Consider the following 24,343-nt stretch of genomic DNA (forward strand, 5'->3'; position numbering starts at 1 on the left):
TACTTTTAATGTTTTACGACATACCTTCGATTTTCGAATTAGTACTTTCATTAGTGATTACAGGTACATGAAAATTTTTATATTAATTATGGATCGTAGAATTTGAAACAATGTTACTGAAATTTATTCCAAAAAATTAGCTGCATATGTATAAAGTACAAATCAAAACATTTTTGTTATCTTGATATCGAGAATTCTGTGATTTTAAAATTTCCCATAATGTAGGGTTGTCCTCATCCCCAAATTAGACAAACGATATCAGAAAATATTCTATTTAACGTTATTTTTCTCATGAATATCAAAAATAAATTCGAAATGTGAAGTAAATAAGAAATTCTTCCAACAAAGATGAAGTCGTCTAAAAAGGGGCTGCACGGTCAATTTTCGTTATCGGTATTAAACCCTCAACATCTATAGTTATTACGAGTATGTATCTAGTATGTGATTTTAAAATTTCTCAAAGTGCAGGGTGGTCCTTATATCTCTAAGAATTTTGTTGAACGTAATCTCATAAATATCAAAAAAAATATATTCAAAACAAACAATTCTTGGAACAAAGACAAAGGCATCCAAGAAGGGTCTGCACGGTCATTTTTCGTTATCGGTATTAAACCCTCGATATAATGTAAACAAACTATTCTACAAACTGATAAAAAGGGTTCCAAAACTACACCGCACGTGTTGTTTTTCAAATATATTATACGTCTTGTAAATTCTCGATAACCAATGTAGAAAAATAAATAAAGGATACTTTTCGACTTGAGTGAGTTAGATGTAAATGAAAATTATATGAATAAAATAAAATTTTCAAAATGGACTTCACAAAAAATATCTCAATTCCTAGTAAAAAATCACCCACCCTATCAAATTTTCGAATTCGTCTTCTTCGTGGTTTTCAATAATTGCAATAATTGTTTACATTATTACATTAGGAACAATACCTAAATAACTGATCTGATAAGTAGTTTGGAATAAAATTTCTTTGAAATGCTTGGATTCACCCTTAAGAGCAGGCAATTAATTATACATACACCGCAGTGTAGAATTGGTTGCCGAGTTACATGAACATCTAAATAATTATAATGAATTTAAATGGAATTAGATGTGATTTTATTTTATACTAGTTATAACTATTAAAAGTGTATAAAATATATTGGAATAATGATTAAAGTAGATTATTCCTAATGACACAATACTGATTTCATAAGTTTTGAAAATGGTGAAGAAAAGTCATAACCACATATAATCACGTGTTTTTATTTTCGATACTTTCGAAATATGCCATTTTCTTTGTTATAAATATTCCAAAAAAACCTTTTGTCTTCGATTTCGCTAGAATTTAGCACGAGGGTGTGATTTGGTATGAGAATCCCAGAAAAACTATCAGTTTTTCCGAAAAAAATCATTAAATAGAGAAAAGTCGCGAAAATTGGATTTTCACGAAAACCGTTGGTCAAACTCAAAAACTGATGTGATTTTCGGAATCTCCATGGGAAAATACATGATACCACACGTTTTTTTCGATACTTTTCTTTTTCTGATGAGATTAGATTGCTGTTTTTAAAAATATCAAATTTGTATATAATTGATTTCGTCTCACCCTTAAGGAGAGACAACCAATCATACACAATGCTTAGAACTGGTTGTTGAATAACACGGAAAAGACTATTAATAGCTTCCGGCATCGCTCGGTAGATGGCAACAAAATCGTAAAATAATAGGATAAGTAAAAGGATTGAGGAGATATTTTATAGTAGAGAGGAAAGTTTGTGTCTGAAAGTTACAGAGGGTTCTTTTATTTACCTACGATTATCATATAAATTCGCTTGTTCGAGATAATTTCAAAGTATAAACCTCAAAGACCTCTAATAAAAATATATTTTTGATGCGTATTAAAATTACCCCATAATACTCAACTTTTTAACAATATTAGCGCACCCTGTATATCAATATAAATTTATAGTGGAAACAAAGAGAACTAAGAACTTAACAAACAATGTTTCCTAATGAAATTAATACTCACAATTTATGAAATCCAACTATTTAATAAGAGATGGCACTATTGGGCATACGACCATCATCCACAGTTCAAAGAGTGTGTTTTTCAATTTTTAGACTTTTCTATTTATATTTCCTCTATAATTTATACATAATTCAATAAAAAATATGTTTCTACACTACGACACAACTTTGGTTTAATGGAAAAATAAAGTAATTGAAAGTTTAAATTGTCAGAAGTAATCTTGAATATTTGAAAACCCGGCTTCCATTTATAGACATACAGAAATATTACATATAAGTATATATAAAAAGAAACATTTTTATTGTTTAACATATATGTAATACTTCCATAAGGACTATCCATATAGGAGTATTACATATATGTCTTCTTATGCGTGTTCGTTTTTGACGCATTCTTCCCCCCTGCCATCTCGCGAGTTAATTAATATATGTTTATCCTTATTATTGTCTCGATAGTTTTACATTCAAATTAAAAAAAAAAAACACACTCTAAAACTTTAAATACCATTTTAATAGAAATATAAATATACATCGAAATGAGGAATTTCCATTAAGCCCTTTCTTACTAAATCATTTTATTATTTCATATACATACCCCGGTTAATATTTGATAATTTTGAAAATACCTACAACACGAATGAACAAAAATACTTTACGCATTATATATATACCAAAAAAAAAACAAATTAATGTTATCGTTTCCTTCAAAGATGGATTAAGGAAGTAAATAATTCAAAACTATCGTTAATTTCTTATTTTACAAAAAAAAAAATAATTAAATAAATTTCGGTCCTAATCGTCCGGTAGATCTTCGTCTGTAGCATATTCGGATTCTCTATCGTTGGTTTCGGCCGGATCTTCTTCTTCAGAATCTTCGAATTCCCACTGAGGATGTTCAGTTATTTCAGCTGGAGCTTCTTTAACGTCTAATTTGATGTCTTTTTGTTGATCAAAACCTATGTAGGAATCTGAGCGCAAACATACGGTCAAAGTATACACTCCTGTCCAATGAGGAGCTGTAAACTACGCAAACAATAAAAAAATCGATATTATTTTTATTTTTTTTTCTCTCACCTTTAAATGAACAGTCTCTTTGTTAACAAGTCCTGTAATGTGATATGGTGCCGTTAATAATGTTCTCGATTTCCTGTCGCATATATACGTCCACCAATACTCCTGTTTGTCATAAGGATAATACGGACAATGAACAGCATGAGATGTTTTCGATCTTCCTTCCAAAGATTTTTCTCTTTCGTGGATCTTCTGAAACTTTTCCCATTCCTAGGAAAATTTCAATTATACCTCTATGCCATTTATATACATTAAAATATTTATATTAACCTGATCGTCGTCATCGTTCGTTTTATTATTTGATTCACCTTCTTCTTCCGCGGACGATTTTTCGTTATCAATATTTTCGGTATCGCTATCATCGGTTTCGTCGGTTTCTTCATCATCTTGTTGTTCTTTCTTATTTTCTTTAATTCTCGACGTTTCTTTCCTTTTGACGAGATTCTTTGGAGAATCGTCCATCTTTGGTTTTAAAACGGCGTTCGATTTATTCGCAGGTTTCGATTTCTTCGTTTTTTTACCACCTAAAATTATAATTATTATTATTTACAAAAATAACTTAACTCTAGATTGGAATTTACTTTTCTTTTGTTTTAACCATGCAGGTCTTTTGACGACAGTTTCATCGCCTCCCGCGTTTTCTTTAACTTCATCTGTACCATTTTCGTTTATTTCTATCGTATCTTTAGCAGAATCGTCGCCGAAAAGGCTGCTCATATCTTTTCTAATTAAAGTTACAGTTACCGTAACTATAGCTCCAGCTGTTACTTCATTTGGATTTTCATCGTCCATAACTAAAAAAAAAAATCCATACATAATACTAGGTATCATTTTGTTCTGTAATATAAAAATATAATAATAGTAAACTCATCGAAACTTACCTTCTACTTGAATTTGAAAATCGACGTAAGGCATTCTTCCCAATACTTTCATAACATTCTCATATTCATCATCACTCAAATTTCTCAACAAATTTCGTCTTTCTTCACCTTTAAGTTGCGCAAACTGTTGTAAAGTTTTGATTTGACGTTTTTTCGACATGAAATATTTCAAATTATCCTCATTGATATAAGGTAGTTGTAGAAGAGGAGATTTGAATTCCCAAAGACCTTGCACTATCATAGGTGATAATTTCATACAATTTTCTATAGTTTCGATTGGTGGTAATTTGGGAACTGAAATAAAATATATTTTCGTAATTGAAAAAGGATGTTTCATCAATTCACTTTCTTTTTGTAGCCTCTAGTATTAGATAAAACATATTTTAAAATAAAAAAAAATAATTTTCAGTTATTCCATATTGTATTTCTACCAAATGATCACATAAATAATTATGCAAGTAGAATAAATTGTACTATTTAAATAAAAGAAAAAACATTAAAATTATTGAAAATTTACAAAACAATATAAATTGTCTTGATTTTGATAAAGACTGTGAAAGTAGTCAAAACATCAAAATTTTACCTGCCATAAAAAAACTAATTTTAAATCAGAAGAAACCTAATATCAAGACGATTTAGAAACATAAACTTATGAAAAGATCTAAGAAATTAGATAAATTTATTATATTTATCAGATATAATACGTACTTCTCCTAGTGTAGGCCATAATTATAAGTTGATTTACACAATTGACCTGCTCATTTACCAAAAACGGACATTTTCCTATTATATACCTCCTATCTTGTTCCAAAGTAAGAGGATTCAATGGTATCCTGCTCAAATGAGCATGTATTATGGCCCGAGCTTTGATGCTATACAAATAACACAAAGGTCTTTCTTTATTTTTTTCCCCCAAATTTGGGAGTTTCTTTATTAGCTAAAACATATTCAATCAATCAAAATGACATGAAATGACAGAGAAAAAAATTAAACAAATTTACTTGAGGTACTTCTTCATTATCAGACTGCCTTTCGGTTATTTCAGAATTATGCTTTTTGTCAAATTCCAAACTAGCAGCTAGAATCATTATAACTCGTTTCAGAGCCATATTTGGAGTTTTATTAAAAAAATAATAATACAGTTGAGTGGTATCCAACAATACTTGATCTCCCGTATATTTAATACTTCTGTACCACCAAGTACCAACCTAAAAAAAAAACGTTACGATTAACTCACGAATATATTATAAAAGAATTAATTTATATTTACAACTATAGGCATTGCCACCATAAAAACAAGTGCATAAAGACCCAAAACCCAAACGCTATTTTCTTTTTCAACAATCCAAGAGGGTAAAGCGATTCCGAAGCTCATTGCTCCAGGTCCATCAGGATTACCATATTTTTCCCAATTACGCCTTGCTTCCTCGTCTGTTAAAGCCTAAAAAGGAATTTTTGTATAAATCTGCTAGTAATAAATGAATCACGTATGTACTACTAACTTGGTATGCTTTGGTTAGTTTCATGAATTCTTTTTCATTGCCAGTATCCTTATCCGGATGAAGAATTAATGATAATTTTCTGTAAGCTTTCTTAATTTCACCTTGACTAGCACCTAGAGGAATTCCTAGTATTTCGTGAGGATCAAAATTGGACATTTCATAATCAAATTGTGATACTTTGTAAGCTAATAAAAATAGTATCACCCAACCGGCTATAATTGTTAATTTTATTAAAAAAATTTTGGGGCCCCTCCACGGTTCTAATTTTTTCAAATGTTCTCTTTTTAAAATACATCCCGAACATTTACATTCCTTATTTTCTTCTTCGACGTCTAAAATAATAAAAAAAAAACTCATTAATAAATAACCACATACTAACCTAAAAAATAAATTGGTGGATGGAATAAATTCAAATAGCATATTGTAACTTTCATATTTGGCATTAGAATTAATAAATTATTAGTAATAATGTTAAAACTTGTATTTCGAACCTCGTTTTTTCTTTTTTGGCCAGTAATAAAATGTAGCTGGAATTAAAACAAGTGCTAAAAATGATAAAAGGAAATAGAAAAATGTTCCTCCACTTTCATCATATTGAAACTTTTGACCCATTATATTTTTTGTAAATTACTGGGGCTCACACAATCCAACGTGTCAAAAATTATTTTGAATGACACGGCGATGGGTCGTTTATCAAATTTTTTACAGTTAGAAAGAAGCAGTAAATTAATCGAGTGAATAAATTTCGAATATATCGGTTGTTCCGATTATATTTATTTAAACTATTCGAACATTATTTTATCGTTCGAAAAAATGAGGTAATAATAATACATCTCTTTTCATTTTCATATAAAAAAAAACGTGCCGACAACTAAAACGTTTTAAAAACGGATTTTCTTTGGAAATGGACTAACGTCAATAATGACAGAAGACGTAATCGCAGTTAGCGGTTCAGAAAGACAGTCAGGTTAACTAAACGCCATTGTTACACTAAGAGTGTTCTTTATTTTGTTAGAATAATTTTGTTTATTAATGGACACAATAAGAAGTGATAGTGTAAGTGGATAGTAAATATTAGTGCAATAGTGGACGTGACTCTGACTATTTTTATTGAACTGAAATTATTACAAAGATTAGTCAATGTCAGCAGGCGTGTCAGATCAGGTAAAAATCAAAATATATTTTGACAGAAAGTTTTGCGGATAAAATTAAGTATATCGTTATTTATCAGTTATTCTAATATATTTTTGTTTTCTCTTACATAAATGGATGCTTCAGCGGATGAAAGGACAGGGAAATCAAGGTATGTTTTTATATCTTTTGTATGCTAGAATTTTTTTTGAATTTGAACACAAATTATAGATACATGTACAACTTGGAACTGTGCTCTTTAATCATAAGGTTTGTCCTAACTAGTATATTTTGTATAACTGTACTATCTGTAACAATTATCTATGTAACATACCTAAGTTTACATCATCATAACAAACTTCCAAGTATTACCTGTATGTATTACTACCTTTCATCTATATGCCTTAAAGTTAATTTGAACAAAAGTTACTAATAGCTTACGGTATCTATAAATGATTTGAGCCATAAAATATTAAGTTTGTTACAATTTTACATTCTATATAATGTACCATATTGTTAATATGTTAGTTCAAAATTCTAGATAACAATTTATGCTCTTCTCATTCTAAAAAGTAGTTTTACACATCTATTCAAGTTTAATGAAAATAGCTTTCAATTGATTCTATATAATTTCCAAACTGAACATTAGGTAGATATTTTTAGTAAATTGTACGACATATAATGTAGACAAATTCCTATAAATTTCTAGTGTCCAATGGCCCTAAAGAACAGCTAGGTGTGGGAGAAGGAGCAGGAAGCTCTGAAGAATTTGAACCATGGAGGACTCAGCAACAAAACACGACTGCTCACACTGCTTATGGTGCTTCCGTTCCAATTTCAAGTGCAACAGATATTTACAATATGAGTACAGCAGGTGAGAATGTAATAAAATGTGACAGTGAATCATTAAAAATATATTTATTAAAATTTACTTTATAAAATCATCAGCTGTGGAATGTCTCTTTCATATTTAGTAATAGATGATTTGTTTGTTAAATGAGTGGTTGAAATTTCTTAATTACCAATGTCTTATCTTGTCATGTGTAAAGATTATTTGTATATTTATTCAACTGCTAAAATATTGATAAATAATTTATGTATTTTTGCATTGGTCATCAGTATTGTGAAAGTGCAAAGTAATTTTTATTTCACATGGCATTGCAGTTTCTGAAATCATGATAAGGTATATTCAAGAATGGCTTCAAAATTACCAGAAGTTGTAATAATTAGAAAAATAAGAATAAAATGACATAGAAAACTAAAAAACAAGTCAAGGTTAATCCTGAAAATAATTAATCAGAAATATCAAAAATAATTATCCATCCTTAAATGTAAAAAATTGGGCTTATTAACATTTTATTGAAACACGTTTGTGTTATGTTGTTCTTATTGTTGTAAAAGGGTACTATGGAAGTGGAGGAACTTACCCATATCAGGCTTATGGTGTTGGAGATGGAACATGGTCAAACGGAACAGATCCAATGACCTTCCTAAGCGGTTATCCACACGATTCTTATTCAATGGATGGTATGTCTTATCAAATTCACATACTGATGATGAAAAAATATTATTTTTATTTCTTTAGGTATGTTCGGACCGTCAACGACATTCTCGACACCTACTGCATTTGCTGGTCAGCCTTCTTCATTCAATTATTTCCACAGCAACGGCGACTTCAATACTTGGGGGAGTCAACTAGGAGGACAACGCAAGTACGATGATTATTATAGGGATCACCAGAATATGTACACAACACAAGCCATGCCTGATTCGACTCTCAAAAGTGTGGAACAAGCTATGCAGAATTTAGGTAAATACTTGAAATTTAAAAATATTTTGACAATATACAAATACCCTTAACAAATTACAGACTTGAAAGCATCTATGGATTCAAAAGAATCTCTAGGTCAACCAAAGAAAGCGACATGGGCGAGCATAGCTAGCCAGCCCGCCAAGCCTCAACTGTCTATACAAAACCAAGGGCTTAAAAAGAAAGGACCGGGTATGCCCCCAGGTCCGATTGTTCCAGGAAAGCACAATATGGATATAGGTACTTGGGACACCAACAAGACCCCACCTCAATTACCTCCGGTTGTGACGAATCCTCCAAAAAATGTGGTGGCATCCACCGTAGCGGTAAGACCCGCTTGGACAGGTCCTCCTAATAATAGGCAAGTACCCGCAGTGGCACCACGTCCCCAGCACCCGATGCCCGCTTATCAACCACAGAATATGATGCCTCCACACTTGCCTCCTCAAGTCAGTATGACTCCTGGACACATGCAGGTATATATACGTTTATATGATGATAACTTTTTTTAATTAAAATTATTTTAGGGAATGATGCCACCACCTCTGCCCGCTATGATGGTGCAAACACCTCCTACTACCACTGCAGCTCTTACACATCCAGTTTTAGATGAATTAAAAGGAAAAAACAATTATAATCCAACGGATTTCGATTTAACTGCTCCAAATACAAGGTTCTTTGTTATAAAATCATATTCAGAAGATGATATACACAGGTATGTTTTAGGTGGTACAAGAATTTATTTAAATATCTTTTGTCGAAAATTTTGTTTTCATAGGAGTATCAAATATGAAATATGGTGTAGTACAGAACATGGCAACAAACGTTTAGACACCGCTTTCAGGGAGCGTGGTAACATTTATTTGTTCTTTTCTGTTAACGGTTCAGGACATTTTTGTGGAATGGCACAGATGGTATCAGCAGTGGATTATAACGCAAATAGTTCTGTTTGGTCACAAGATAAATGGAAGGGACAATTCAAGGTAAATGAAAAAAAAAATTGTCAAATGTTTAATAGATTGACATATTTTCTTTCTTTAGGTACGCTGGATATACGTTAAAGATGTCCCCAACGTTCAATTACGTCACATCCGTTTGGAGAATAATGATAATAAACCTGTCACGAATTCGCGAGACGCCCAAGAAGTGCCCCATTCGAAGGGAGTGCAAGTTTTGCGTATTATGCATTCTTATCGACATTCTACATCAATATTTGATGATTTCATACATTATGAAAAACGACAAGAAGAAGAAGGAATACGCAAACAGTCGGTAATTAAAGATAGTGTTAGTGGAAGTGGATCCGGAAGTGGTGGAGGTAGTCACGAAGGAGTACAGAATAGGGAGCATAGAGAAAGGGGTGATCATAGGGGTGGAAGGAATCACGATAGGGATCGAGACGGAGGAGAAGGTGGACATCGTTCTGGTGGCGGAGGACATAGGAATAATGACCATCATGGGGAAAGGGGACATAAGGTAAAGATATAAAAATTATTTATTGATATTATTATTATTATTATTATTATTACTCCAGTGTATGTTATAATGTTTTTATTTTAGGACCGTGAAAATAACAGAGGTCGCGGCGGTCGCGGAGGAGGTCGTAATTAAGAATTTTGCATATAAAAAAGAAACTAGCAAAAGCATCCATCATAATATATATTTTTACGGCTGCTGTGTTGTCCTCTAGTGTTATTCCTATTATCGGCTTTCTAAAACAATTTTCATTGACACATTTATCCATCAAAATAGAAATTAGTGGCCATTTTCTAGAGCATCTAATACAACATAGCTCAAACCTCAAGTATTTTAATGTCGATGGAGATACAGACTCAAATGTTTTCCCAAATCTTTTCCGTAACTCTATACAAATCTACCTTTTTATGTTTTTGTTTTTTCATAATGCAAGTTAACTAATTACCCTTTGTTTAGTTTTTTTACTCTTTAAGATTTTTTCTGTAATTGCCATTGTTTTTTTTTTGGACTGTTTCATTTCTGGGATACCTTTAATTCCTCTGAACATTTTTGTTCTTTATCTATATATGTATTAATCATTGATTGGAATACCATTGTCATAAGATTGTTAAAAGATGGAATATTTTAATACCTTTCATTATTGTAGATATACTTTTAGTAATAAGATATGTTTTAAAATGCCCTCAAAAAACATTATCATATTATTTTAATTTATTACATAATGGTAGAATAAACATTTTACTTTTTCTTAGAATGCCGTTTTAGCTGTAAATAGTTTATTTTTTTCAGCATAAAAGTTTGCGAATGAGGGATTTTCTATAATTCTCACCATTTTGTTTACAGAGAGTTGTTTGAAATGGAGAATTCTAATAAATGACATTATCAATACAATTTAACCTTAGGGTGTTAGGAAAATGTAAAGGTATCTAGAAAATGGCCCATAGTTAAATTTTCTATCGTTTTCAGTATATTTATTTCAATTGCATGTTATTAGAAATAACGGTAGAAGCAGAAAACGTAATTTGGTTTAAAATATATGCAATTTTGTTTCTATAATAGTTGTTGCTTGATATTTTGCTTTTCCATTTATAATAAAAAGAGCATTTTATGCATTGCTAACATTCATGTACATACAAAAAACATTGGTTGAATTGAAAGAATACATTTTTAAGAAAACTCTTTGTTTATTTTCATTTTTTTCTAAAATAGGAAAGCCCAGACTTTTTTTTTATTTTTAATTATTTCACATTTATGTTCTCACAAAAATATTGATACGATTCAAAGAATATGTAATTTCGAATTAGAAATTTGTATACACTTGATGAATGTTAGTACCACATAAAATGTACTAACAAATTTCTAATGAACTAAGCCGGTGAGGATGCCACCACCATTTCCATTATTGAATTTACTCTTAAAACTTTTTTTCAAAAATAAAAAAAAAATGTATCGGTTACAAAGCGAATCTAAAAAGGTATATGGATTCTAGCAGAGTAGTTGTACAATAATTGTCCACTCTTCGGATCGGTAATGAAGATAAATATATAACAAAAAGAAAGAAGAAGAAATAGTGCAGTGTTTTCATTTGTGTGACAGAGAGTGATAACGGGAACTAAATAAATTTAAATTTTGTAATATATAAACTGTAGTTGAATTTTGTCCGGACTATTAATGTTGATAATTCTCAACGGCCTTTCGTTCCAGTGTTCGGGTATAGAGAGAGAGAGAGGAGGTTGGGCCGTGTATAAAATATAACGAAAATAAAAAAAAAAAGGAAAATATATATGTATTTAAAAAGAATAACATTCAGTGGGCGACGAACTGTGCAAGTGATCGCAAAGGTTTTTAAACAAACTATAAATAAATAACAAATTGGCTACTGTTTTAGTTAAAAAGAACACTGACATAATATTTGTTTATATCTGTTACAGTTTTTCAATTTTCTAATATCTTGTAGGTGATGATATATATGATAATATGAACTGTGTGCACTTTTTTTAAATATTTGTTGAGATTGAATAGTTTAACTTAAGGCTACTAAAAACATAGACATGCTATGTTCTCTTCAACTGTTGTTTTTTCTATTTATTTATTCAATAACTATTATCAAACTACAAATAGAAACTAAATAAAACTGCGAGAAAGTTTTATCAAAATATTATAAATAAATTGCCATTTTTATGTAGTACGTGTGTTTAATTAATATTTTTTACAGATTTTCAGTTTCATCTATAATTTCATATCTCTTGTGTTATGTTTGTTAAAGCCTAAATAAATTAGCTCAAACTTATTTTGGATTATTACTTTATATAAATAACTGGAAGCTTTCTTATCTATCGAAGTAAAAAAATTCAACATGTATTAAAAAAAAAATTGAATAGAAGTTAAAAATTTGTTTCTATCTGTAGATATATAAATGATATTGCCTTTTTGTTTATACAAATTGGTATATTGATGTAAAAACACTTGAATGTCGATTAATGTTGACCAGACGGATCCTGTGCAACAATAACTAATAAATGTTTAACTTTCAAATGCACGTAATTGAAGAATTTACAAAAAAGCATGCAAAATTTTTAATCGAGAAGCTCGGAATGATCTAATAATTTCACAAGAAAATTATTGAATATCGTTATTGGTATTTTTGTGTCAATAGATCTATATCGAAGTGATAAGTTACATAAACCAAAATTTCATATTTTTTTGTAAATGCTTTATTTTGTAGAAGCGAATCATTGTTATTTTGATATAAACGAATCCACATTTGTCAAAAGACGTCCACATGCCTTTTCGCTGCAATAACATGAATAGTATTTTGAAAATTACTCAAGATTTTTCGAAAAAAAAAAAAAAAATTGAGAAAGCAAATGTTGAGGTCTTTAAATATTTGTATTTATTGAGGGTGATCTATTTGTTATTAATGTTTTTTTTTCAGATAATAGTAAAAATTTGTAAATCATTTCTTGAAAAAAACGTTCATTAAATTAATGAATGTATTTTTTCTTGTAGATTCCAGTAAATATATTTTGTCGATATTGTTCCTACATAAAATACATTCAAATAGTTTGAAAGTAAAATTGAATAGAACAAATTTTCTAATATCGTGACTTGAGCTCCGTTATTTTTATAGTGCCTCAGTATTTTACAATCAATCATTTCTTTATGATATTTAAATGTACAATTTTTTTTTAACAATGCTTATACAAAATGATAAAACTTCTGAAGGGAATCCCACATAATTTAATATAATTCAATATGAAAAAAATTCACAAACGTTATCTTTTTCACTTTTTTTCTTGTATGTATATTGTAAATAAATGTATAAAAGTGTAAAATAAAAATGAGTTATTTAGTAAAAGTTGTTGGACCAATTTTGAACTGCCAATACAAAAATCATCAAATATTTTATATTTTTTTATTAATTTGATTATCTATTCGAAATTACATCATATTTTGGTACTAAAACAACTTTATATATATTGTGCAGTTCCGAATGATCAAAACAACGTTTTAAGTCTTCTCAAGTTTATTTTTTTTTCTTTATATGTAAAAGTTGATCCATTACTCACACATATCGAGTGTTTTAGATTCACTGAATATTGCAGGTACAATTATCGAAAGAAAGGTATTCGTTAACTTATTTCTATAAATCCGTCATATGAAAATTGAAATTAAAAAAAAAATAAATTTTTAGATTTCGAATAAATCAAATCAAGTTTTTGAGTACGTGGTGGTTCAACTAGCACAACCAAATAAGAACATAGCATGGCATAATGGTATTTTTTTTGTGTAGTCATTTATCTGTACACTGTGCCTAATGTTTTAGACTGATGCACACCGTGCGTTTGTTGGTTATGATTATTACTGATTTATTTGTGTGTGATCCGAAAAGTGGGCGTCTGTTGATAGCGACGTCAATAAATAAATCATCAATATCATTTTTGTTTCGTCGTTTTATTTCACCTGTTGATTTATTATTTTAATTTAATAAACAATTTTAATCGATTTCTCTCCACTTTTATTACAAATTCAGTTTAGTAAAACTCCTCCATACGCCATACAAGAAACGTTTATTTTTTCAAATTTGCGTCAGTTTTTTTAATGTTGTCGCTTTTCAATGAAATACGATTCGAAATATATAAAAATTTATATAAACGCTCCTACACTAAGAAAAAGGTAAAATCCATAAATAAAAACTCAGGTACAAGTGGATAATGACTTTATTGTCTTATTATAATTTTACAATAACGTAAGATATAGTGTATGTAAACAGACTAGAATACACTACAAAAATCTTATGAATTTAAAAAAAAAATATATAATAAAAATAGTGTTTTTATAACATACTCGTTTTTCGAAATTGTCGAATCGACTTTATTCCTACAAGGCACTTTTTTAATTGACAAAAATTACTTTTGTTTGTTCGCGTGTTTGTTAAATTAAATTGATCAACCATAATAAAAACATGATCTTAGGAAAAACCTTCTATGTATGTCGAGATAACATACTACTGTAAAATGAAAATGAATGTAAGTAGAAAATACTATTTATTTTGATTTAAAAATTTCCGAAAATTGTGCCGGTACAAACATTAATAATAAAAAATGATTCGAGTATAACGTCTTTATATAAAATATGGCACGACATATACAGTTGGCCCCGAATTTCTTCCGTAGCGCGCGTTTTAAAATTCAAAGTAACCCCCAAATTGATACATACAACTATTCTGTTAAAAAAAAAAATACATAAATAATTCTGTTGATTCTATTACTATTGACATTTAATGTAATTAAAAGGAATCGAAAAATTTTAAATGAAATGTAACATCAAAATTGTATCCTGTATTTATTGGTATTGGAATCGGAAGAGCATTTGCTATCTCTTCCTAACGAGGAGCCCCTTCTCAAAGAACCGCCCCCATATATTCTAACTTTAGAGGAACTAGCCGAATTTTCGCTCAAAGTCGAAGCCGAATCTCTTTCCGGCCCAGCCGAGCTGCTTCTCAATCGCCCATACTCACCCAATTTCCTCGGAGGAGGTATCAAAGATCTAGCGGGCGAAGCGCGTCTACTACTCGAATTAGAACTGAGAGAATCTGCTCCGTCGGATTTTTTTTCCGAATCCGGCAATCTATTATATTCGCCTAAACGTCGAGGTAGACCTGAACGTAAAGAAGAACGCGGCGGACGCGGCAACGAGCTCGGCGTGGGTGGTTTTTGAGAGGTGGCTTGCGTACCTTCGGGCATACGTTGTTGTTGCGAAGTCCTACCTTGTTTTTCGAGAAGCAACATCTCGCCGGATTCGTGACGTGTCGGGGGCAGCAGGAAGGGGCCCTGGCTATCGTAAGATACCGCCGTCACACCTGCCAATAGTGGTTTGGGTATTTTTCCTTTTCTCTGCGTAGCGACTGGATTAGTGAATCCTGGAAAACAGCAAAGTGCCCGCTGAAATTGGAAGAAAGAGACAGAATTGGGATTTGTCCCCGGGATCTGAGAGTGAAAAGATGGGTTAGTCACACGGCAACGCCAAGCGGGAAGCTGGCGCCATGCTAGGAGAGGAATAAACGCTGGCCGGGTATGGGGACACTGGATGCATTTAATCAATTATTTTAGTACCGACAAATTATGAAAATGAAAATACGCTATTCAAACTTCGAATAAACATTTTCTTTTTATACTCGACATACAATAATTTTGCCAAAAATATATTATTTCATTAAGTGACATTAATAATATTTTTCTCGATAGTTATGTGTAATTTTCATTTTCCATTTTCGATCGTTGGGTAATAGGATTTTGTTCGACAAATCAATCAAGTTGCGAAAACGGTGAAAATAACAATTTATTGAATCATGCTTCCATACAACACACACAAAAATAAAAACAAAAGCTTCGTGCGTCAGCAATTTGTAAAAAATGAATCATATTTATATAAAAATTATCCTATCAATAATTAACACTAGAAGAATATCCATGTCTTTACAGATTCAAAAATTCCTATTTACAAAACTTTCGATAGTATATAAATTTGCAAAATATTAAATAGAAGGTTTATACATTCAAACTAAAATAAAAAAAGAATATTTGGAAACCGTTTTTAATCCAACGAAAAGAAAAAACATCTTGTTATTATAATTATCAAATAACTTCTAACGGATAGTTAATTATATGATTCATTTTTAAGGGTATTTAATGATAGCAAATGTAATGAATTATAAAATGACAATGATATATCGACATTCTTTTACATAATTTTCATTTAAATAAAACAAATTCAAAATAAAACTCAAATGAAAAAAACTCACTGTTTAACTGCATACAAGTAAAAAAAATTAATCTAAAATATCGTCCCTCATTTTCGGTTTCTTATATTTAAAAAAATTGAAACTCCTTTTAGAATTATCTTCAGAAAAAAAGAATTTTATATACAGGACAGTAAAATATGAATTCAGAGCAAAATCATTATGCAAAAAAAACTACTAGAAGTTATGAATGTAATCATATGTCAAGATTCTATTTTTTATCTAATTACCCTGTATATTAGTTTAAATATATCTTTTAAATTAAAATTAAACTTTGGTTATATTTAGACTGCCTAAACTATTATTATACTATAATTATATTAAAAACGTAATTTTTAATAAATTAGTTTACTGGGGTCATACTTAAATGTAAACATTGTAAGGCAAAAAAAGTATGTGAACGTTACTCACAAAATACTAAGAAATTTCATTTTTCAGTATAAACTGAATAAAAAATGAAATTATATCATCAAAAATAATATCTACTTTTTAATTTCTTCTCCTCCTAAATGGAATTTAGTTACAAGGAATGATAATTATTGCTTTCCGATTCTTCAAAAATTTGTAATATTGATGAGAAAAATAACTAAACGGTAATCAATAAAAAGTTTCAGTTTCTCCTACCTTACTAAGTAACTGAGAATCGAGTTGACTATCTATCTCTTTCAACTGATTGTCCAATTTTTGTTTAGTAGTATCGTATTTGGCATATGAAGGCATGTGATGGTAGGATGAATTGCTACCTGTATATGAATTACTTGAACCGTACGCTGTCGAATTTGTTAAAACGCTGCTAACTAAAACAGTAATTATCAATTATAATAAATCAATTTTGCTATTTATAATATATTTAACATATACCTAATTCTTCTCTAGAAACTGTAGTTCCAACTAATACATGATCGATATCCGGTCCACCTAAACTGGGATGAGGAGTATGATGAGGTGATCTGCCCAACATACTAGTCATATCTTTATCGTAAGTGTGTTTTTGTAATACTCTAATCATGGCATCTTTTTCTGCGAGCTTAGATTCCAAGTCCTTTAGTCTAAAATACACCCCATTTTTCATAATAAAAGAGACAATTTCAAATAAGTGGAATGTCAGTTTATTTACCTGGATTCTAAGTCTGCAACTTTTTTTTGTGCCGCGTGTACTTCGTCCATGTGTCTGATTTTTTCATTTCTAGCTTCGGCTATAATTTTCTCAGTCTCCTGACTCGTTTTTTCTAAAGCTGCTATTTTAGCGTCCCTGAAAATTCAAATATAAAAAAAATACTCATGAAATACGTCAGTTTTGTTTTACTTTGGTATACTGGCGGCATCGATAGCCGCCTGCCTTAAAGTACCTTCCTCTAAGAACCTCTGTTCCCATTTCGAGCATTCCCCTTCTAAAGTCATTATCCTTTCATCTTTTTCTCTCAACATCCTTTTCAATTCAGAAGCCGATTCACTTCCTATACCACTGTGAGAATCCCATTCGCCTTGCGAAGCTTTAGCGCGCTGTAACTCACGTTCGAGTTGAAGTCGCAACTTTTTTTCAGTTTGTTCTCGCCTTTCACTCGCCACTTGCATCGAAGACAACGCCCTCTGAAGTTGAGATACACGTTCAACATACACTTGCTTTTTGCGACACTAGAAGAAGAAAATGATTAGATTCGGTTAAGAATTAAAAAAAAAAAAATTCAACTCACTTCCTCCTCGAGGCGAACTACATTGCCCTGCGCATTCGTTAGAGCCGTATCTAGTATATCTATATGTGTTCTCTGTTCTTGTAAAGTAGCTCTCTGAGCAGCTAGCTCTATTTCTTGTCTTTCTTTGGCAGCAGATAACTCCTTATCTGGAAAAAGTTACACAAAATACTATAAATATATGTAGTAATGAAATTGTATTCTTACTTTGAGAAATGAGTTGTTTGATGAGTCCTTCCCTTTTAGCTAGTTCCCTTCTGAGATTCTCAGGTCCTCCATAATCAGGTACCGGTGAACGAGACAGCATCTGAGTAGAAAGCAATTCCACTTGCTCCCTCAGAGCTTTGTTCAATTCCTGATATCTAACGCAATCAGATTGTAGACGCGCTCTGGCGGCTCTTTCCAATCTTTCTCGCCTATCGCACGATTGAACGAGCTCCTCGTGACCTTTGTGCACTTTAAAAATTTCTTGTTCGAGCTACGAAAAGTTTGTTTTGTACTCTTCAATCAAAACTTCTTAGTTTCAATTAATCAACTCACCCTTTGTGTCCTTTCAACTCTCTGATACAAATTTTCCAATTCTTGTTTGAGAGCACTATTTTCCTTTATTAGAATTTCTACCATTTCAGCAGACGGCCAAATTTCTTCACTTTTAGATTCATTTTCTTCTCTTCCTCTTGTTGGTGGTCTAGGCGCAGAAACTCCCCTTCTGAAGAAATTGGCGTCGCTCCTAAAAGGAAATTTGTTTAAATTTGGATACAGCGCTCTTACATAAAAACATATTACGACAATCAGTTGAGACAAAATAAAATGTGACACACTCAAAGAGGAGCACTGAAGTAGACGCATAAAGTAGAATATTCAGATTAAAAAAATATTACTTAATAGATCCAACTGTGGAAAGATCTGGTTGGGATTTGGACAAAGTCAATTTTTCAGCATTAATTTTATTCCTATTTTCTACTTCACGTTGTAAAGGTGATTTATCTGACCATTTGGGATATTCAGGTGGTGGTGGTGGTGGTGCTAAAACATTCAACTCAAAAAGTACTAGATTATCTGAATTATCTTTCAAGGAAATTTCTGACGATGACGGTACTTTTACTTCTTTGGCTAAATGTTTCAGCACTGAAGATTGATTCAAATAATCGTCTGGAATTGCTGTTATCTCCTGTACACCTACAAAGAATTGTTACAACTTTCATCAAAAAGTAGTATTTGTAGTATATATACCTGTACTAGAAATAGAAGGTGATGGAGATGCCGAACTCCTTTTAGTCAAGGGTGATAATTTAGGATCATTTGTAAGGTTAGATCCTTGGTGAAGTATATAATTTGAAGAAATATTGCTGCCTTCTCTAGGTCCAGAATTTCTTCCTATTAAGAAAATATTACCAGTCGATTTTATTTATTAATCATTCATTAAAACAATAATAATTATTAGAAACAAGCATGTGCTAATTTCTCAATTTAATTAAGCTGTACCAACCTGTCCATGGTTCATCTCCTGCGCTATGAATAATCAGAGTATTGTAAGATGATGAAGACACATCTAGAGAGCTACGATTAGAAGGCAAACTATCTCTTAATGAACTTCTTTTGGAATCCGTCAAATTCTCTTGTCCTTGTGGTTCTTGCCTAGGAGTATGTCGTATTACATATTTTTCTTCATTGGATAAATTTTCATTGGACGTTGAAACATCTGTTTCACTACCACTCAAACTTTGTGGAAAGTTACCTAAAATATTCAACAGTTTCTTCATCTATTGATTGTAATTTCCTTCATATAACAAATAGAAAAAAAAAATAACTTTGAATATTCCAAAAAATAAATCTTGATAAAAATAAGAAAAATACCTTGTCCCAACTGTTTGAATGGTCTATATCTATTGTTGGACTGCATTGTCGAACAAATTCTAACATATTTTGTTCAGTTTCTCCTCAAAGTCTGAAAAAAAAATATATATTCTATCTTGTATTATAATTTCAATAAATAATTTATGTTGAATTACACAAAAAGTGCTTGATATTGACTGCAATTTCGTTATTCTTATCTCAAATAGTTTATAATGATTTTATATATATATATATGTACATAAATTTTTAGCTTCATGTAAACAAAGATAACATTCTTCAATGATTATACACAAAATGAGATGTTTTCAAAGCATTCCATCCTAAAATATAAGCAAATTATTGAAATGTACCCAAAATATGAGAAACCATTGAAATACATCAAAATATGGGGATAAATATAATAAATATAAAACGATCCTATCATTGCAGCTAAATTGAAGCTGTTATGATACCACATATCTTTTTTTTTAACGTAAATTACTGATTAGAATTAACCAAACACGGATACAAACTCGTAATTTAAGTTTAATGAAAACATAAACTGATCTGTATATATTTAAGTTTTATTTGCAAATATTTAATTATCAAAAAATGTTTATCAAATGATGTAATTACAGAAATATTTGAGGAATTTGAAATATTTTTAAGACACTTTTTAATCTGATGTTTTGTACTATACACTACGTGCTATACATTTTTTATTCAACTAATGAGGTAAAAAACCCTTGCTTTTAAATATAAAGTTACATTAGAAATGAGAAAAAAATAGAAAACTCATCTTCTTGTAACAATTTTCAAGAAAAAGCTTTTTAGCGATTTTACTCCCACCGTCGATAACTAATAGTAGAAATAAATTGTAATAAACATATAAAAAGTTGAATTACTTACATTTTTGCATAAAAATAATTAAAAACCAAATTAAAACACACTATCCTGCCATTATGTGCACAATGGCAATACTACAGATACGTTTTCTATCTAATCGACACCTTCAGCTCTAATACACGTCCTTTTTTATTTACATGTGCTAGAATGAGATATATAATAATATAATGGAAATAAATAATAATAATGAAACGTACCGTCACATCTGTCAAATGTATATTCCCGTCCCCTTTCAATTGACGCAAATTTGTAATTAATTATTGAAATTTCGTTATTTTACCTCAATTATTTTATATAAATATATATAGTATAAAAAGTTATTTAGCATTTTTTATGCTTTAAATCTCAATTTCACTGACAAATATAAATATAAGAAAGTTGAAGAGAGATAGTTGCCGTTATGGATATCGTGAACGCGCCAAGTGTCTCCTTATTTATCTCATACTTTATTTCTCTGTCTTTTATTTGTCAGTTAAATGAATTGTAGATATGCTTAAAGCAATTATCATTGAATATGTAACAGGTCAACTATCTCGTACAATCTAGAATTGAAAAGAAAACCGAAACTGTGAATAAAACTACTAGAAAATGAAAAAAAAAACCTTCGTTATTAAAATATAGCACGTGTATTTATATATAATATGTTATTATTATTATCGTTTGATATGAGTTTTTAATTAGTACTTTAGTTTCACAAAAATGGTGCAGGTTAGTCATTCTAATTTTTGATATATTAAAGCGTGTGCTTTCATAAACTCTAAGAAACTTTTCTAAATTAATACTACCCTTAATTTTTTCCGTCACTACAGGGTCAAAGATGGCGATCGAATTTTTATGCAAATAGTATATCTAATTTTTAATAATTAAATTTTTATAAAATTCTAGCATGTGTGAATGTTTAATAATAGACAAGTTATTAATTGATTAAAAAAATATTAAATTTAATTTTTAATAAGATTTTCCCTTAAATAACGCTGTTTTTAGGCTCCGGATGTAAACATGAACAATGAAGATTTACCACAAGCTTTAATTCTTCTCAATGAGATGAAAGTAAGCTCTCAACATGTAGCAACGCTAGTAGATAATATGATTCAAAAAGTGAGAAAAGGCGAACTAACAACTGATCAGGGTTTAAGTTTCTTAGAAATGAAGTATAATATGTTACTTTCTTACCTCATTAACTTAACTTATGTAGTTTTGAGAAAGTCTTGTGGTGAAAAAATAGAAGGTGACCCATGTATAGACAGGTTAGTAGAAATAAGGACAGTCTTAGAAAAAGTAAAGCCAATAGATCGAAGACTGAAATATCAAATTGATAAATTGGTAAAAACAGCAGTTAGCGGCCAGAGTGTAGATGATCCGACAAGATTTAAAGCTAATCCAGCGAATCTGATTGGGAATTCAGATGAATCTGGTTCGGAAGATGATAGTGGGGATGAAAAAGAAAGAAAAGAGGGTAAAAGTGGTGTTTATGTGCCCCCAAAATTATCCGCCTTACATTATACTGGTAAAAACGTATTTTTTTTTAATAAAATATAAATTGTTCCATGGATTTTATAACTGTAGGTGATGAAACTTCTAAAGAGAGAACAAAATTACTCCAAGAACGGTCGAAAAAACACGCTTTATCAAGTGCTATTATGCAAGATCTTCGTGAAGAGTACCTAGATACTCCTGTAGAAGTTTCCCAAAGTAGTAGAGCCCAACAGGTAAAGTATTATTATAAAAAATCAATTTTTTCCTTTCATTCAAGTATGGTTTATAATATTGAATATTGTCTTTAGGTAATATCCAAACAACAACAAGAAAGACAAGAATATGAAGAAGAATATATGACACGTTTACCTGTTAGTAAAGCAGATAAACATAAGAAACGTCAATTAACAACTTTAGGTACTTTAGGAGATGAAATTACAGATTTTGAAAGATCTAATTCGAGCAGAAAAAGGAAAAATAAATTTACCAATAAGAAAAAAGGTAATTTTAAAAAAAGACGTTTCCATTAAAAATAACAATTTTTTGTGTTAATATTATTACTTTTTTGATTTAAAAATAAAATGTATTGAAATATTAGTTGATAGAGAGCTTTTAAAATTTCTAAAAAGTATATCGTTTGTTTGCTTTCAATTTGAACTCACCCAAGTAAATACTATATACTTTCCATAATGTGGATTTTGATAATGAGCCAAAAATCATATAAATAAATATTTTTTACAGCTTTTCCTTTAATTTTTTTGTAATATTTTTCAAAACTCATTTCCATTTAAATGGTTTCTAGAATGCTTGTCGCTCTGTAATCAAATCAGTTGCTCCTTTTCAATTTTTTTTTTTTTGATTAAATAGTTTCCAACTAAGTGATCATGTGCAGCTTCTGTTCAGTAATTTATCTTAATTTAGGAACTAGACAGTAAAAAAACAAAATTTGCATTCAAATATTTATTTCAAAATACATTTGGGTTCTACTATTAAATATAATATCTTTTGCCATTCTTACAAACTGTTGTCACACTTTTGCGCCGTTATCTTTTCAACTAAATCAAAAGTATCAAAGACAAAGTAATTATTATTTTTATAACAAATATAAAATACCCTTTGAGACTAAATTGCATTAGTTGAAGGAGCCTTAAATAATCTAATAAAATGAATATTCAAGCACGAGCTTTTAAATATTACTTTAGAATTATTTTTATTTGTTGGGTGGAAAATAATTAGAAACTACCTCGAAAATATATAAAAAGATTGGATTATTCATTTTAATGGACTATAAAATTGTTATAAATCGGCCACAGACTGTTATAAACTTGTGTATTACTGGTTTTTATTATAAACAATAATGTTAATAATATAATAACATTGACATTATCAGATATCGCAATAATTAATTATTGATTGTTATATGTAGAACTATTTTCAATATTATAAACTTTTGTTTTCTTTTCACTAGTTTTCTATATACGTTTAGGTTTTTTTATGTATTAAGTTTTTGTTTATGTATAATTTTTAAGAAAATAAACTATTGCTTTTAAACTACACCGTTTTTTATTCTTTATCCATGCCTCGAAAGATAAGTAACCTGATTAGTATCATATCATTTTTTAGTTGATTCAGGGCCGCCTTCCAAGACCAGGGGGCCCTAGGCTTAGCATCGAGTGGGGCCCTTTTTCTCGGTATATAAAAATTGTAAGACATAGAAAAATACCTGCTAAAATTGTTTTTAATACGATCTCTTTATTTCTTAGTAACCCTCTCGTATATTTAATAAAGAAATTCATTTCAATAATTATTTGTTTTACAATTATTTGGTTCTTGAGGGGGGTCTATGCATAAAAAATGCCCTGAAACAGTTAAATATCACCTATTACTAGACAAATTACATGAAGAGTACGTAATATACTTAAAATTCATCCAAATTACTATACTTTTACGAAAAATAACCATTTTTTTATATAAATTTCATAGGAAGTCTTTTGTAGCGCTTTTCTTTGTAAAAAAGCGCTATTACTAGCATTTTGTCCGTTCGTTTATAGCAGCTATATCTTCTCATAGTAAGCATGTAGGAAGCTAGGTCTTTTTGCATTTAATTCATGTCTAGCTGTAGATATGCCGAAACAAAAGAAATTATGAGCGTTTTTAGGAAAAAATTAACCAAAATTAAATTTTTCCCATGCAAAATTTCATTTAAACTTGCTGTACACAAAAATTTGTTGTCATACTTT

The 24,343-nt window shown here is 30.1% G+C and overlaps 4 protein-coding genes across 5 annotated transcripts; 2 read left to right on the forward strand and 2 right to left on the reverse strand.

Moving 5' to 3' along the window:
- Positions 1 to 2,760: 2,760 nt before the first annotated feature.
- On the reverse strand, positions 2,761 to 6,445 carry LOC130902601 (translocation protein SEC63 homolog). The gene is made up of 10 exons (XM_057814835.1): positions 5,968 to 6,445; positions 5,477 to 5,808; positions 5,245 to 5,415; positions 4,976 to 5,182; positions 4,683 to 4,911; positions 3,975 to 4,268; positions 3,675 to 3,887; positions 3,364 to 3,617; positions 3,097 to 3,303; positions 2,761 to 3,045 (listed from the first exon to the last, which is right to left on the reverse strand). The coding sequence occupies exons 1-10, from the start codon at positions 6,086 to 6,088 to the stop codon at positions 2,815 to 2,817; spliced, it is 2,259 nt and encodes a 752-aa protein (XP_057670818.1). The 5' UTR covers positions 6,089 to 6,445; the 3' UTR covers positions 2,761 to 2,814.
- On the forward strand, positions 6,169 to 13,831 carry LOC130902605 (YTH domain-containing family protein 3). Its single transcript, XM_057814839.1, has 10 exons — positions 6,169 to 6,640; positions 6,755 to 6,779; positions 7,317 to 7,481; positions 8,009 to 8,134; positions 8,193 to 8,417; positions 8,478 to 8,893; positions 8,945 to 9,132; positions 9,196 to 9,400; positions 9,459 to 9,893; positions 9,978 to 13,831. The coding sequence occupies exons 1-10, from the start codon at positions 6,617 to 6,619 to the stop codon at positions 10,026 to 10,028; spliced, it is 1,860 nt and encodes a 619-aa protein (XP_057670822.1). The 5' UTR covers positions 6,169 to 6,616; the 3' UTR covers positions 10,029 to 13,831.
- A 264-nt stretch (positions 13,832 to 14,095) lies between these two features.
- LOC130902597 (angiomotin-like protein 1) lies at positions 14,096 to 20,764 on the reverse strand. 2 transcript variants are annotated; one of them, XM_057814831.1, is made up of 13 exons: positions 20,631 to 20,764; positions 19,743 to 19,833; positions 19,375 to 19,623; positions 19,119 to 19,262; positions 18,767 to 19,064; positions 18,426 to 18,615; positions 18,093 to 18,363; positions 17,889 to 18,034; positions 17,501 to 17,829; positions 17,312 to 17,446; positions 17,056 to 17,243; positions 16,819 to 16,991; positions 14,096 to 15,315 (listed from the first exon to the last, which is right to left on the reverse strand). In XM_057814831.1, the coding sequence occupies exons 2-13, from the start codon at positions 19,786 to 19,788 to the stop codon at positions 15,250 to 15,252; spliced, it is 2,235 nt and encodes a 744-aa protein (XP_057670814.1). In that variant the 5' UTR covers positions 19,789 to 19,833; positions 20,631 to 20,764; the 3' UTR covers positions 14,096 to 15,249. The 2 variants fall into 2 exon arrangements, with proteins under 2 accessions (XP_057670814.1, XP_057670813.1); XM_057814830.1 differs by having other exon boundaries at positions 14,096 to 15,337; positions 20,631 to 20,723.
- Positions 20,765 to 21,083: 319 nt separating this feature from the next.
- LOC130902630 (neuroguidin) lies at positions 21,084 to 23,657 on the forward strand. The gene is made up of 4 exons (XM_057814873.1): positions 21,084 to 21,335; positions 21,612 to 22,134; positions 22,194 to 22,336; positions 22,412 to 23,657. The coding sequence occupies exons 1-4, from the start codon at positions 21,327 to 21,329 to the stop codon at positions 22,631 to 22,633; spliced, it is 897 nt and encodes a 298-aa protein (XP_057670856.1). The 5' UTR covers positions 21,084 to 21,326; the 3' UTR covers positions 22,634 to 23,657.
- Positions 23,658 to 24,343: the final 686 nt, after the last annotated feature.

This window comes from Diorhabda carinulata, chromosome X (genome assembly GCF_026250575.1).
Source record: "Diorhabda carinulata isolate Delta chromosome X, icDioCari1.1, whole genome shotgun sequence".
NCBI classification, from domain to species: Eukaryota; Metazoa; Arthropoda; class Insecta; order Coleoptera; family Chrysomelidae; genus Diorhabda; species Diorhabda carinulata.

Bases quoted from the DNA above. Each gene is read 5' to 3' on its own strand.
- LOC130902601 (XM_057814835.1), bottom strand. From the start codon at position 6,088: ATGGGTCAAAAGTTTCAATATGATGAAAGTGGAGGAACATTTTTCTAT. The intron at 5,183-5,244 runs GTAAATATAAAT...TTTTTTTTTTAG, and splicing joins TGGTGGCAATGCCTATAGTT to GTTGGTACTTGGTGGTACAG. The intron at 3,046-3,096 runs GTGAGAGAAAAA...TTGTTTGCGTAG, and splicing joins AAGAGACTGTTCATTTAAAG to TTTACAGCTCCTCATTGGAC.
- LOC130902605 (XM_057814839.1), top strand. From the start codon at position 6,617: ATGTCAGCAGGCGTGTCAGATCAG. The intron at 6,641-6,754 runs GTAAAAATCAAA...TGGATGCTTCAG, and splicing joins CAGCAGGCGTGTCAGATCAG to CGGATGAAAGGACAGGGAAA. The intron at 8,135-8,192 runs GTATGTCTTATC...TTATTTCTTTAG, and splicing joins CGATTCTTATTCAATGGATG to GTATGTTCGGACCGTCAACG.
- LOC130902597 (XM_057814830.1), bottom strand. From the start codon at position 19,788: ATGCAGTCCAACAATAGATATAGACCATTCAAACAGTTGGGACAAG. The intron at 19,624-19,742 runs GTATTTTTCTTA...TGAATATTTTAG, and splicing joins ATTCAAACAGTTGGGACAAG to GTAACTTTCCACAAAGTTTG. The intron at 19,065-19,118 runs GTATATATACTA...AATTCTTTGTAG, and splicing joins ACCTTCTATTTCTAGTACAG to GTGTACAGGAGATAACAGCA.
- LOC130902630 (XM_057814873.1), top strand. The intron at 22,135-22,193 runs GTAAAAACGTAT...TTATAACTGTAG, and splicing joins ATCCGCCTTACATTATACTG to GTGATGAAACTTCTAAAGAG. The intron at 22,337-22,411 runs GTAAAGTATTAT...TATTGTCTTTAG, and splicing joins AAAGTAGTAGAGCCCAACAG to GTAATATCCAAACAACAACA.